General features: G+C 42.4%; 1 protein-coding gene across 2 annotated transcripts; it reads left to right on the top strand.

Moving 5' to 3' along the window:
• Window positions 1-1,646: 1,646 nt before the first annotated feature.
• LOC120792551 (homeobox protein otx5-like) lies at window positions 1,647-8,662 on the top strand. 2 transcript variants are annotated; one of them, XM_040131812.1, is made up of 4 exons: window positions 1,647-1,779; window positions 3,479-4,252; window positions 5,572-5,723; window positions 6,055-8,662. In XM_040131812.1, exons 2-4 carry the CDS (start codon window positions 4,153-4,155, stop codon window positions 6,691-6,693), a joined length of 891 nt encoding a protein of 296 aa, XP_039987746.1. In that variant the 5' UTR covers window positions 1,647-1,779; window positions 3,479-4,152; the 3' UTR covers window positions 6,694-8,662. The 2 variants fall into 2 exon arrangements, with proteins under 2 accessions (XP_039987746.1, XP_039987747.1); XM_040131813.1 differs by having other exon boundaries at window positions 1,669-1,754.
• The last annotated feature ends 4,463 nt before the right edge of the window (window positions 8,663-13,125 follow it).

Raw genomic sequence — 13,125 nt, 5'->3', positions numbered from 1 at the left:
AGGACGCATGTATGCGTTTGCTGAGGAAGTGGGATGGGGGCAAAAAAGCGGAGCATATGGGCAAATAATGTTCTCCAACAAAGTGGGATGGAAGTTAAGGTCAGCAAGGGGAATAAAAGAGTTTGGAGGAAATTAAAATTAAATGAAAATACAATGGCTGTGTTTGCCTTTGGGACGTGTATGCGTGCTTGTTTCAAAATAGGATGTTTATGAAATGCTCTGTGTGTGTGTCTCCATGTGTGTGTGTGTGTGTGTGTGTGTGTGTGTGTGTGTGTGTGTGTGTGTGTGTGTGTGTGTGTGTGTGTGTGTGTGTGTCTGTGTGTGTGGGTGTGTAGGAGTATAGATTAGATGTACTAAGCCTCTTATGTGCTGGTTGTCCTTAATTTGCTTCTGCTCCGGGTCCTAGTGCATCCAAACTACTGGCAGTCCTTCATCACAGAGCAATTTCAACACAAGCAACCCAGACAACATCCCGTGTCATGCAACAATGAAATACCTAGTCTTGATCTTAAAGAGAATTAATATATAGTACTTATCCTAGGGCATGCCTATATAATTATGCATATACCCACATTTAAAAAAAGGAAAAAGAAAAAAACAAGATTAAACTTTTCAAACTAAATTGCTTGAAGGGGAATAAGAAGTGCTGAAACGAATAAAACAGAATAAATTAGACAGCCAGCTTCCCTAATCCACTGTACCAAATGCTGTCTTATGAAAACCATAAACACAGAGTTGTTGGTAACTTTTTTTTATCATGAATTGTAGGTGATATAAACATATTAGATTATATTGACAAACCAATGAACAAAATTAATGCAGACTGTAAGTTCCTATAGAGATGGCACAGAAACAGTCCAAAACCAATAATACAAGCTACCTTAAGATAGTGGCAGGCCGAGAAAGTCGTAATTAATCAAGTAATTAGCCCAATCATGCATGAGAACTGAAAATCCCATTTAATTAAGCATGAGTAAATACAAGAGGCCTATAACTATGGCCTTTGTGCATTTTAAATTACAGTGATTCATTCATATATCCAGCTCTCTCATATGTCCCTAAAATATTGCCACAATGCAAAATATCGAAATAAGTAGGAAATGAATGTTGCTAATAAGCAACTGTCCAATCCCTTTCAGGGATGATACTAGATGCAGGCATCGGCCCACCGTGTAAATAGCATTGTAAATGGCACTCTAAATTCCTATAGTAATCCTGTACTGTCACTCTACCAAGTCCAATAAAATGAAGTTTAAAGAGGCTGCTGCTGAACAAAAAGATTTTTTTTGAAAGCGCCATTTATCATAGCTTAAAGTTAAAAACACAGGCTAACTGATTTCTTTATTTTGTATGCTAGTTTTGCCACAGCCTGTTAAAGAAATAGCATGAAACTTCACTATGAACACAGTCACGTAGGTGAATAACGTTGACATCTGAAGGATGTATTTCATGACTGCGATCAAAAGTACAGGAGAAGAAGAGTCTAAGAGAGGCAGGTGCGTGAAGTGTGCGCGTGCAGAGCAGTGCCGCGCGCGCTTTGAGGCATGTCGGAGGGTCTCTCGCTATTCCCGCCGTTTTTTGTTTTTTTTTCAGTTGGAGGTCTCGAGACATTCCGGTCGTCGGACTGGGCCCAGTCACAGTTAGCCTTAGTGCGTCGGCCCTGCTAGCGGCTAAGTTTAGCTTCCCGGGCGAGCGGAGCGAGACAGCGAACAAACAAAACAAACAAAGGCAGGGCCTACCTGGATGCGGAGCAGGTGAGGCGTCCACCTGAGACGGAAGGTATCCAAATGTCAACAACACACACACACACACGCACACGCACACACACACCCTCACACTCACTCAAAGGCCCGCTACACTCAAACAGCGACACAAACACACGCACACACACACACACACACACACACGCACACACACACACCTCAGCAGGTGAAGACATTTTATTCGAGATTTAGAAACGTTCAAACACGCCGGTAAAGTCTCCCTGTCGCTCTGTGTGTGTCTTTATATCTCCGCTTTGGCTTTACACAGCTAGATAAACCCCTTATACAGTTTGGGCTGTAGCGACATGGGTCTCTGTGTGTCAGTGTGTGTGTGTGTTTGTGTGTGTGTGTGTGTGCGCGTGCATTTGCGCGCGTGGATTCTAAACTATAAGAAATCCGATTCAATTAACAAGCGCGGAGAATCGGCTTTGGACACAGTGGAATTGTCTCGCCGCAGAGGATGGCACAGGCCGAACCAGCCCGCGGAGAAGACGCGACGCTTCCGTGTCGGTGAACACACACCGGGTCTGACGAGGAGGCCCACGGCTGCTGGAGGACGCCGGGCAGAAATGAAGGGGACGATGAAACGAAACAACCTGCAATGATGATAAGCCTCGTTCGCATCAAGATTTACCGTAGTGCTGGAAAATAAAATCGTCGTGGATATAGAGTTAAAATGTCTCAGTAGGCTAAGGCCTCCTGGCTTATAGAAACTTTAACAAACACAACCTAATGTGTCTTCAGGCTCAAATGATTTGAGTCCAAATCATTCAGTATATCTATTGTTTTACATTCATTTCGGGGTCTCGTGACCTACCTGGTTCCGGTTTCATTTGAAGAATATTTTTCTACATCGGAACACTTTAATATTTTCCCATAAATGATACATCGTGAGCTTCTCCATTACTTGATAGGCAACGAAAGTTGGATATCAAACATTTATTGTGTGCGGGATGAACTTACGATCCACCAATAAATTATGTAAATTAAACGAATGAAACTAATATTATTATTACTATTATTGAATGAGTGAATGGGCCGAGGGGAGCATGTTGGGGATCAGAAGGGGATTTAATAGCAGAACAACGCGGTCTTTGTGCCGCTCTTAATCCGGCCTGTACCCCCTTCTCCGCCTCTCAGTTGCTCGACCTCAGCCTCCACACTCAGCCAGGGCCGCCCAGTTATTATAGGAGGCCAATTTCGAAAAAGTCTCCATAACAACAAAATGTCTCTCCTAACTGTATGAGGGAAACCTGCCAAGTGTCTTCATGAACCCGAACAAACTTGAATTCTGTCTTAATTTCTTTCTTTTTTTAAATTTCTTGCGTTTTTCTTTTCTTTTTTTTTTTGGAAATGAATCTTTATTAATTATAGTATATGTAGCCCACATATCGACAAATGCTTCTGCTGCGTGGATCACAGACTAAAACAAACCTTAATGAAAATTATAAAAATTAGAGACATGCAAAGCAAATCTTGAGTGTCTGTGAGGAGCAGAGTCTGTGCTAAATTATCACCAGTAGCCTTACGGGCCCCACATGAATACATAACGACAGTAGGTGTGTGTGCGCGCACGTTTGAGTGAGCGCGCCCACGTGAGAGAGAGAGAGAGAGAGAGAGAGAGAGAGAGGGAGGGCTCTGGGTGTCTACTTGGGTAAGAAGTTAGTTCTAATTAGCCAGTCTCCTCTTGCTCGCCTCACTTGTCCACCCTGCAGATCCACATCCTCTCCTCAGGGACCAGGGACCAGGGACCGCCAGGGGCCCCTACTCGTTTCAGCAGCCACTAGACCGCAGACGACCGAGCTGTTCTGGAACTGCTGTTTCCTGCACCTTTTCACCTGGCGACGTCGGTGCGCACGGCAATTACGCACGGCTGGGTGGGGAGCCACTGCATCATAGCACGGGTCTTGTTTAGTTAGCCTTTTCCCGCTTCGTTGTGGTGTCAGAATTCATAGTCTTGGGTTGATTTGAGTTGTTGTTATCCGTCTTATCTACACAGAGGAAGCATAGACTACACATCGGGTTCCTGGCTCTGCCGTGGTTTTACGCATCGAGTGAAAACAGGTGTAAAGGCGCGCAGCCGTCACTTTTGCAGTTAGAACCACGGGTGCCTGGCTCGACGGCACTAAGTCAGAGTAGCCTACAGAGGCAGTGAAGGCGAAGGCCAGCAAGGAAAAACCGAAAACAACAACTAAGTGACAAACAACCCAGGGTAAAAGATAAACAGAGAGGGAGGGAGTGGCAGGGGGGAAAAACGAGAGAGAGAGAGAGAAAGACAGAGAGAGAGAGAGACACCCCCTGGAGACTAGCTAGGAGACCCGGCCCCCGGTCAAAGAGAAGGAGAGAGAGAGTGAGGGAGTGAGGGAGTGTTTTAAAGCCGGCAGGAGGCATGATGTCCTACATTAAGCAACCCCATTACGCCGTGAACGGGTTAACGCTGTCCGGCCCGGGCATGGATCTGCTCCACACCGCCGCCGTAGGATATCCCAGTAAGTAAGAGCCCGTGGCTTCCAGCTGTAGGCTACGTTTTTAATGTATTTAAAGATGTCCTCTCGTCCTTGTTTCAAGTGGGAACGTTGGTTTTGAAATGCTGAAACAGAAGGAATTCACCGAAAATGTCGTTATATCCTGTCTTCTTTTTTTGTTGTTGTTTTTTTTGGTTTTTTTTACATTTCGCTGCATGGCTACGCTTTATGTGTATGATTAGAAGTCTCTGATTCTTCAGCCATCAGAGCATGTGTTCACTTGACCTATAAGTTCAGCGGATTACAGAGTCAAAAAACAATAAAAATGTGTGTGAATGGAAACGCAGCCTGTTCTCACACAGACTTAACATCAAAACAGACTCCAATCTGTTGCTCTTACCGTGTAACCTATTTACAAAAGGATGCTCATTGTATTTTATTTTGTGTCATCGTGTTGTTTTTGTTTTTTCACGAGCGACTACGTCTTATATTGTTGGGTTGGGATACATGACCCGATCAGCATCTGTCATCCTTGAGAGGAGAGTTTGAATGAACTGACGCCGGTGTTTGGCACTGAGAACGGGAGGCGTGTTACAAAGCTCGGCCGCCCCGTCGCAGATTAGGAGAGCCGGCTTCGACGGCGTTTTAAGACCGTTTTTAAAAATTCCAAATCTATGAGACGGAGGAGCTTTCGTTTCTTTGCACTGCGTATTTCGATTCAAGCAGTCTCATTCATAAAAGATAACACCGTGAGACATGTTACATCATTTTTATTCGATCCAATAAAATGCATCAATCATCAAGACATTCTTTGACTTAACTAAACATTTCGTCTTGTATATATGACTCAAGATGTATGATCCAGTATGATCCGAAGAGAATTATCGACTGAAATTTATGGAACTTTATTCGGTATTTCCCCAGGCACGTTGGGCAGAATAATATCTATAAATCACAAAGTAAAGGAGTAACAAACGGCCTGTGTTTTATGGTCTGTGCTGCGAGGCAGAGCTGAAATCATTCCCTGGATTCACAAGCAATCACTGAAACTTCATTTTGTGGTGTTCTTCATTAAAACGCCTAAATCATGTCTTAGGGTATTTTTAATAGCCTAAAATAGATTGGAACTTCCTGCTGTGTCTAATAAATCGGCCTGTTAAAATTGTGAAGAACTTTCATAAAGTTTTGGTCACGTAATTTTCGTGCAGAATCTTCGTGCATCATAAAAACAACGAAGGCGTAATAATAATAATATTAATAATAATCATATCAATAATAATAATAATAATAATGATGATGATGATGATAATAATAATAATAATATGCTGGATTTCTTTTTGAAGGCACCCCGCGTAAACAGCGTCGGGAGCGCACCACCTTCACACGCGCACAGCTGGACATCTTGGAGGCTCTGTTCGCCAAAACCCGCTACCCAGACATCTTCATGAGGGAGGAGGTGGCCCTCAAGATCAACCTGCCCGAGTCCAGAGTCCAGGTAACACATGAAAGATCACTATACAGAGTACTATTTTAGTGCTATATGTATTAGTATTATATTGCACACAGTATTTCGATGTAAACCTTAGTACTGTCACACTGAAAGAAAGAAACGTCTATCTGTGTGTGTGTGTGTGTGTGTGTGTGTGTGTGTGTGTGTGTGTGTGTGTGTGTGTGTGTGTGTGTGTGTGTTTGAGAGAGAGAGAGAGAGACATAACACAGGCCTCCTCACAATAGCAGTTTTTACAGGTTTACTGTTTATTTTCAGCAGTTGATTTGACAATGAAGAACTGATTTTATACTAATCTCCACTCTCTGCCATCCTCCAGGTTTGGTTCAAGAACCGTCGTGCCAAGTGCCGCCAGCAGCAGCAGCAGAGCACAGGCCAGTCCAAACCACGACCCCCTAAAAAGAAGGCGTCCCCTGCCCGTGAGGCCAACACTGAGGCCAGTGCCAACCCCACCAATGGACCCTACAGCCCTCCACCCCCGCCTCCAGGCACCGCCATCACCCCCAGCTCCAGCTCAGCTAGCGCTACGGTGTCCATCTGGAGCCCAGCTTCAATCTCTCCACTGCCAGACCCTCTGTCTGCCTCCACTACCCCCTGCATGCAGCGCACCACCACCTACCCCATGACCTACACCCAGGCCCCAGCCTACAGCCAGAGCTACGCAGGTTCCTCCTCCTACTTCACTGGCCTGGACTGCAGCTCCTACCTGTCCCCCATGCACCCGCAGCTGTCAGGCACTGGAGGAGCCCTGAGCCCCATCACGGCCTCGTCGATGGGCGGGCCCCTCAGCCAGTCCCCCGCCTCACTCTCCTCACAGGGCTACACAGCTGCCTCGCTGGGCTTCGGAGCTGTCGACTGTCTAGACTACAAGGACCAAGCTGCCTGGAAGCTCAATTTCAATGCCACTGACTGTCTAGACTACAAAGACCAGAGCTCCTGGAAGTTCCAGGTCTTGTAAATAACAGGAAATGGGAGGTGGGGAGGGGAGGGGATATGGGAAAAAATTGAGAAATCAAAACGAATCGAAGTGGAGTGAATAACAACCCAAGATTACTTTTGATGTGTTTTAGAGGAAGGAAGAGAACTTTGGAAACAGAAATCAATTAATCATATCAATTGAAGAACTAATCAGCTGAAATAATCTCTTCATTTTTTCTGTAAGAAAAAAGTATGTTTGGACGTAAACTAATCTGTTCATGCTTGGCTTGGTGATTGTAACAAAGAGACGACAGTAGAGTTTTTAAGTTTAACAGCATAGAAATCCGCCTTGAAATCAAGGAATGGCTGTGCAAAAGGAACACATGATTACAATATCTGCACAATATAATCAGATTACTAAGAAAGAACGACAGCTCTCATTCTCCAGCTCAGTGAATGAGAAGGTTGAAATTGCTGTGATTTAAACACTGGTAGTGATGACAAGACAGCCACTTGTCACTTGCAGAATGCATCCATTTGACTGATGACTCCGTAGTTATGGTTTGTGGATTTTATTTTAATATTTCTATTTGGTTTGATTGATAGAGATGAATTCAGAAACTGTTTGACTGGCCTTGACTTGGACCAAATTTGAAGCCGAGATTATTTTTCTAAATTGTAACAGCACAACAAGAGTTTCAATGACCTACAGGTTTACTGCATAGACAGCCTTGAAATTGACATGTTGACCTGATGAGATCCCAAGCTTATGTTTATTTCTTCCTTCTAGATTTTGTCTTGTATTTTCTGTGATGTATTTCTTTTACAAAGCTGCTTTTCATCACCAAGCTGACTCAAAAAGCTTTGAGCCAAACAACTCAACTGACCCACTCAGACATCTAAAAGAGTTGTCTTTACAGGGTGGCCACCGATTCAGTACCATGTGAAAACTGTATAGCAGACAGAAGCTGATGATTCCCAGTAGCCTTGTATGATACTGACCCTCTGCGGCCTGTGTGTAATATAAGCGGAGGGGGTAGAATTGGTCACTGAAGTGACTGCAGTACAAACCTGTTGCCTTTGAGCATGGTTGTAATCATTAGCAGAATGGCTTGTACATTGTTAGTATAATTGGATCACTTCCAGACAATCTGGGCAACAATGGTCACATTGTGGCTCTTGGCAGCCGAGCCCCCCCCCCACATCTCACAGTGTTTGCATGAGGTTAGAGGACTGTTGAAGCAGTTCTTGAATTTACAAATGAATTCATCGTATTTTTTTTTCTTTCTTTTTTTGAACTGCTCCAGTGAGATATTTGATGGGAGAGAAGGCCGCACCAGAGAAAGGGAAGGGACTGGGCCGCTAGGCAGCCCCCCTTTGCACAGAGAGTTTGGTGCCTCTCTCCACCCTAACCTGTAAAGATGTAATGGGTACCACTTTATGTGTTTGTTGTATTGTTTGATTTTTTTTTTTTTTTGTATTAGATCTAAACAACATTATGTTTCTATAAAGATTTGTGAATTTGTTCAAGTAAAAATTGTGGTAATTTGTTTTGAAGTTGATATTATTACCAGTATTATTACTATCATCATTAATATTATGTCTTCAGCTGACATGGACATTGCTAATATTCTTTTTGTTGTTATTTTGTAAATATTAAAACTTGAAAATGCAATCAAGTCTGTTATCAGCAATGTGTTGTTACACAGGCACTCCACCCAACAGAATCTCTCTTTCTTACTTTCTAGAAAACTGCCAACTTTTTATTTTTTCTGTTTGTAATTTTCTGGTTTCTGCTTCTTCTGTTTTTGTTTTTGTTTTTTCAAACTCAGGGGTTTATCCAATAAAAGTAGCAGTAATAGGATACAATGCTGTTTATGCTTCTTAATCATTTACTGTACTTTTATCTTTTGCATTACTATAATCTTCTGTGCTTATTTTTCTGACATGAATTATTTTGTATATTTCATTTGTCTTCTGTGTTTGACCAGTCTCACCACTACCATGCTAGATAGCTATGATGTTTCGAGACATTAAACAACTTCATTAAAACTTCTGCTGTCATTGTGTTCTGTAAGTCATTGGATCTGAGCGTTTCATTGCTGAACACCGGCTGTAAGGGTTGAATCAAGGTTGGGCTACACCTCTGACATGTGTCATCCTTCTGTATCTCTGCCCTTTAGGGCTGCAATAGGAAAAAAAGGGAGTGTCGGACATACACGGAGAGGAGATCGGGAATCCGTTTCTGGGAGCGTTCCACTAATCCATGCAAGAGGTTGAGTGGTTATAAGGCAGAGATGAGAGGGAGCAGGGCAGAGAGGACAGAAAACAGATTAGAACTTACCATAATACTGAGGCCTGCCGCTCCACCAGCCCCAAAACTGAAGTCTGAGAGATGGGCAGATTATTTTGGATTGCTGAACCTTTCTGTATGTTCCTGCTACCAATAGGGCAGAGAGTCAGTTCAGTGGCAGGTTGTCAGAAGTGCACTACTTGAAAGGCTTTCGGCATGCTATGAGCTCATGGTGTGTTGAGATGCTTGACATCCTACAACAAGGCTGTGGGCACTGAATCAAAATGACACAATGGGACAGACTCCAATAAAGTGGAAAACTTTATATAAATGTTGCACCAAAATGACAATTGAATTAACATTCTCATTCATCTATATGATCCTCATTTGGTTGCATCCAGTGTGAAGTCAGCTCAGATTCCTAACTGGTGAACGCGCTTGTAAATTTAAGGAGTCGCTGCCAAATATGGCAAAGCAGCAAAATAAGCCAAGGTAAGTTTGACATACATGGGAAAGTGTCTCACAATTAATGAATAATTCAATCTAACTTTGGGACTGCTTTTGGGAAATGGTAGGATTAACAAACCTGCTTTCATGCTTTTCTGTCCACTTTTTGATATTCATCCCCCTCCTGTGTGCGTTGTTGTTGGTATGGGCCCATGGGATAACGTCATGTCATTCATTTGTTGTTGCTTAGTCCTCTTGTCCTCTCTTGCTTCTCGGCTGAGTGGAGCCTTTCTTTGGATCGTGGTCGATTTCGCTGCTGTCTTGATTATCAAACCCTGAATAAACGTTATTGAACTGGTTTCTTAAGACATTTTATTATAACTTTGACTAAAAACTACAGTGTACATTTGAGCTGAAGCTCAACCTGCACGTCTTGCAAGTCTGAGAATGTCGCACACGGCCACATCTTACACATTGCAAACTGTGAAATGCATAATGGGGCTATAATTAACGTATTTTAACACAATCAGATAGATATTCAGTACCGATCACTGTTACATTAGGCCACGTGTCTTGGCTGGTTGTTGCACTTTTCTCCTCAGGTTGCCCAGTAACAGTGAGACTCTGCCTTCTGACTGGGATTTAGCCTGAGAACAGAGAGCTGGGTTCAGCTTCACGGTGACACAGCATAACACTGGCCAGTCCAAAAGCTTATTAACAAAGTGCAGTGGACTGCAGTCGTTTGCCCAGTGTACACTTGTAGAAAAAGCTATATTGTTGGTCTGACAACTGAGTTTTAAACTTTAAGAGTTTCTTGGTGTCACTGATATTGTGAGCATAGATAGATAGATAGATAGATAGATAGACCCCCTCCCGTGTCTTCAGGCCGTGTGCTCCTGTAATCCCCCAGCAGCAGCATATGGACTGTGAAGCACAGACACAGACAGAGATACACTCAGGACTTAGAAATATGATTCATTTCTTTCCTCTCTCTAATCCCCTACAAACAAGCTGGTGACCGGCCCGCTCTGAAGGCGCACTGTAATCATGCCACAGGCTGCTGCTGCCAGAGCTGAACAGAACCCCCCCCCAGCAATTTCCTCTTAATCGATTCCTAATCCCAACGCCGCCAAGCAAACACGCGCCGAGCACACGCCCAAGCACACACATATGTACAGGCACATATATGGACAAATTCACAATCGTCAAACATATATTTATAAATGCAGATATGTACACACACACACACACACACACACACACAAACACACACACACACACACACACACACACACACAAACACACACACACACACACACACACACACACACACACACACACACACACACACAAACACACACACAAATGCCTACATGTGCAAGCAGAAAGTCATTACTAAACAAATGCTACACACAAAAGACACACACACCTCATTTACTCACACGATGGTACACACACACACACACACACACACACACACACAGTTCATAAATGTATACACACTTTTTTTTTTGTGCTTGGTTTAGAATAAAATAAAATGGAAAGGAAATCCATGTTGAAAGAGAGTTTCAGAGAGATGAAGTGGGATCACTGAGCGAGGAAAATGTTGTACTGTTGTGTGGTAGCAAGACAGAGTCAGACCAGCTTAAAAGAGTCGCTGAAAATACAGTAACAAGCCTGGTTTTGGTCAAGTGGGACTCAGATCATGCATCATAATCATCATAAGACCTTAATAGGTGTTCCAGGATGGTACCGCATTCATCCCAGTGACAGCTGCGTACCAATAATGCAACCAAAACTGTCTTTTAAGTTTCTGCAATCTGGTTCCATATGACTTGTGCATTAGAGTTAGCCCACACACATGCAAAATGGCACAAGAATGCTGATACGACTCTCTTAAACATATGTACTGTATGTTAGACGTATGGTTCACAGGGTGATGTGTTAAACAGTGTTGAGGATGTTCTTCCTAGTTTTACAGCTGTTTCATACTTCGGCGATGAATGTGTGAGGCCAGAAAGCATCGCATGACCTCCAGTTCTGCATGCGGCCACCGCACCGAAACGACTGCACACCCCAGTGCTGTTTCTGGGTTCAAACAAAGAATACTGTGAGGTTCCTGAGGAAAGAGTTGATGGTCAGTCAAATGTAGTTTGTGCCTCAAGACGCAAAAGTCGGATTATCACTGTATAAGCTAATGCTTTGTGGCTCTGGTTCAAGCTGCTCAGTTGATTCATTTTTTAAATTTTATTCTATTTTTTTTACAACTTTATTGAAATGAGCAGATCAGGGTAAGAAAAGACATAATTTTGCACACACATGCCAGTTCTACAATTATGACATGAGGCATGGACATGAAGGAAAATCACTTAATTAAACTAAAATACATATATATGATAATACAGAGTGGACAAAACATCACAACGTGCCTCACAATTTCCTCCTGAAGAATGACACTTTTCTGTGCTTTTTGACACAGAAAAGTCCACATCAGTAGAAAAAGTCTGAAATTGGGCACATTGTTTGTTCTTCTTGAGTAAAGAAAAGGATGTTTCTCCAGCAGACAAATAAGCTTTATACCGTCATCACTCTTTCTGGTATGAGCAGAAACTATATATTATGAAAAATATATATAAATACTAAATAGTAACAGTGACACATCTGATCAGCATATTTTGAGAGTAGCAGAGTTTGTTTGTTTTTTTGTTTTTTTTTTTGTATAAAGGAAATTCTGTAGACCAACAGTAAACAGCCCTGGGGATCAGCACAGTATATACTCGGCTTCTCCCAGTGACAATGATTGGAAACCCACATTATGGTCACTATAGGATGAAACCTCAGTATCCTGTATTGCATTAATATTTCTATCTTACTGTTATAAGATAGAAACCATTCCACTCTTATCAAATACATAATTAGCTTTGTTAAAATAGGTACCTTAAGATACAGTCAGTTATCATAATAATAAAAAACAATTATCAGTGGTCTTTCATTATGTCCACACTGAACAAAGAGAAACCATCATCCAAACTGTTTTGAATCTGGCTTAGCAATACATTTATGGATATCATGAAATAATCCTTATACAGATAATTCATTTAACAATGCAGTAATTTGCATAAATCATCAAATAAGATTTGTACTTGTGCAGTAATCACACAGTAGTGCTGTGTAAGTAGGTGAGAGTGATCTGCAGCTAGTAGTGGTAACAGGATCAGTATTACAGTATGAATGGATCAACCAGCCACTGTCAACCTCAGCATACACTTCTGCTAAGGGCTTTACTGCAGATTACAACTTAACACCTAGTTAATATCACTAATAGTAAAAGTCAGAGTTTAGCGCCACAGATTAATGATATATTGGACTAAAAACAGTTGTCTGGATTATGGGAGCGCTTGTGGTTTGGTGCTATTCAGGGTATCAAATACAAATGTGATCGGAGACACTGAGACAGTTGATTCAGGTACTTAAGCCAACAGGTGGCAATTCTTTGCATCAGTGGATTGTGCTTCTCTGACCATTCATTTTGATAATTTCCCATCAATCTCCCCTTTATTTGCTTCGGACCATTTTTTCCCCGTGTTAGGGACTGCGTGCCTTGCTCAAAGGCAGCTACTGTAAATATTAGTTGGAAAACAGTCTTGTCAAAATGGTTCAAACTGGCAACAGACCTTTTCTTCCTTAAACCTCCCATCAGCAGCTTCATTCCATATTTACGTGATGGGTTGA

Source organism: Xiphias gladius, chromosome 7 (assembly GCF_016859285.1).
Source record: "Xiphias gladius isolate SHS-SW01 ecotype Sanya breed wild chromosome 7, ASM1685928v1, whole genome shotgun sequence".
Taxonomy (NCBI): domain Eukaryota; kingdom Metazoa; phylum Chordata; class Actinopteri; order Istiophoriformes; family Xiphiidae; genus Xiphias; species Xiphias gladius.
The sequence above is the reverse complement of the archived record's forward strand: the minus strand, read 5'-3'. Positions and strand labels throughout refer to the sequence as shown.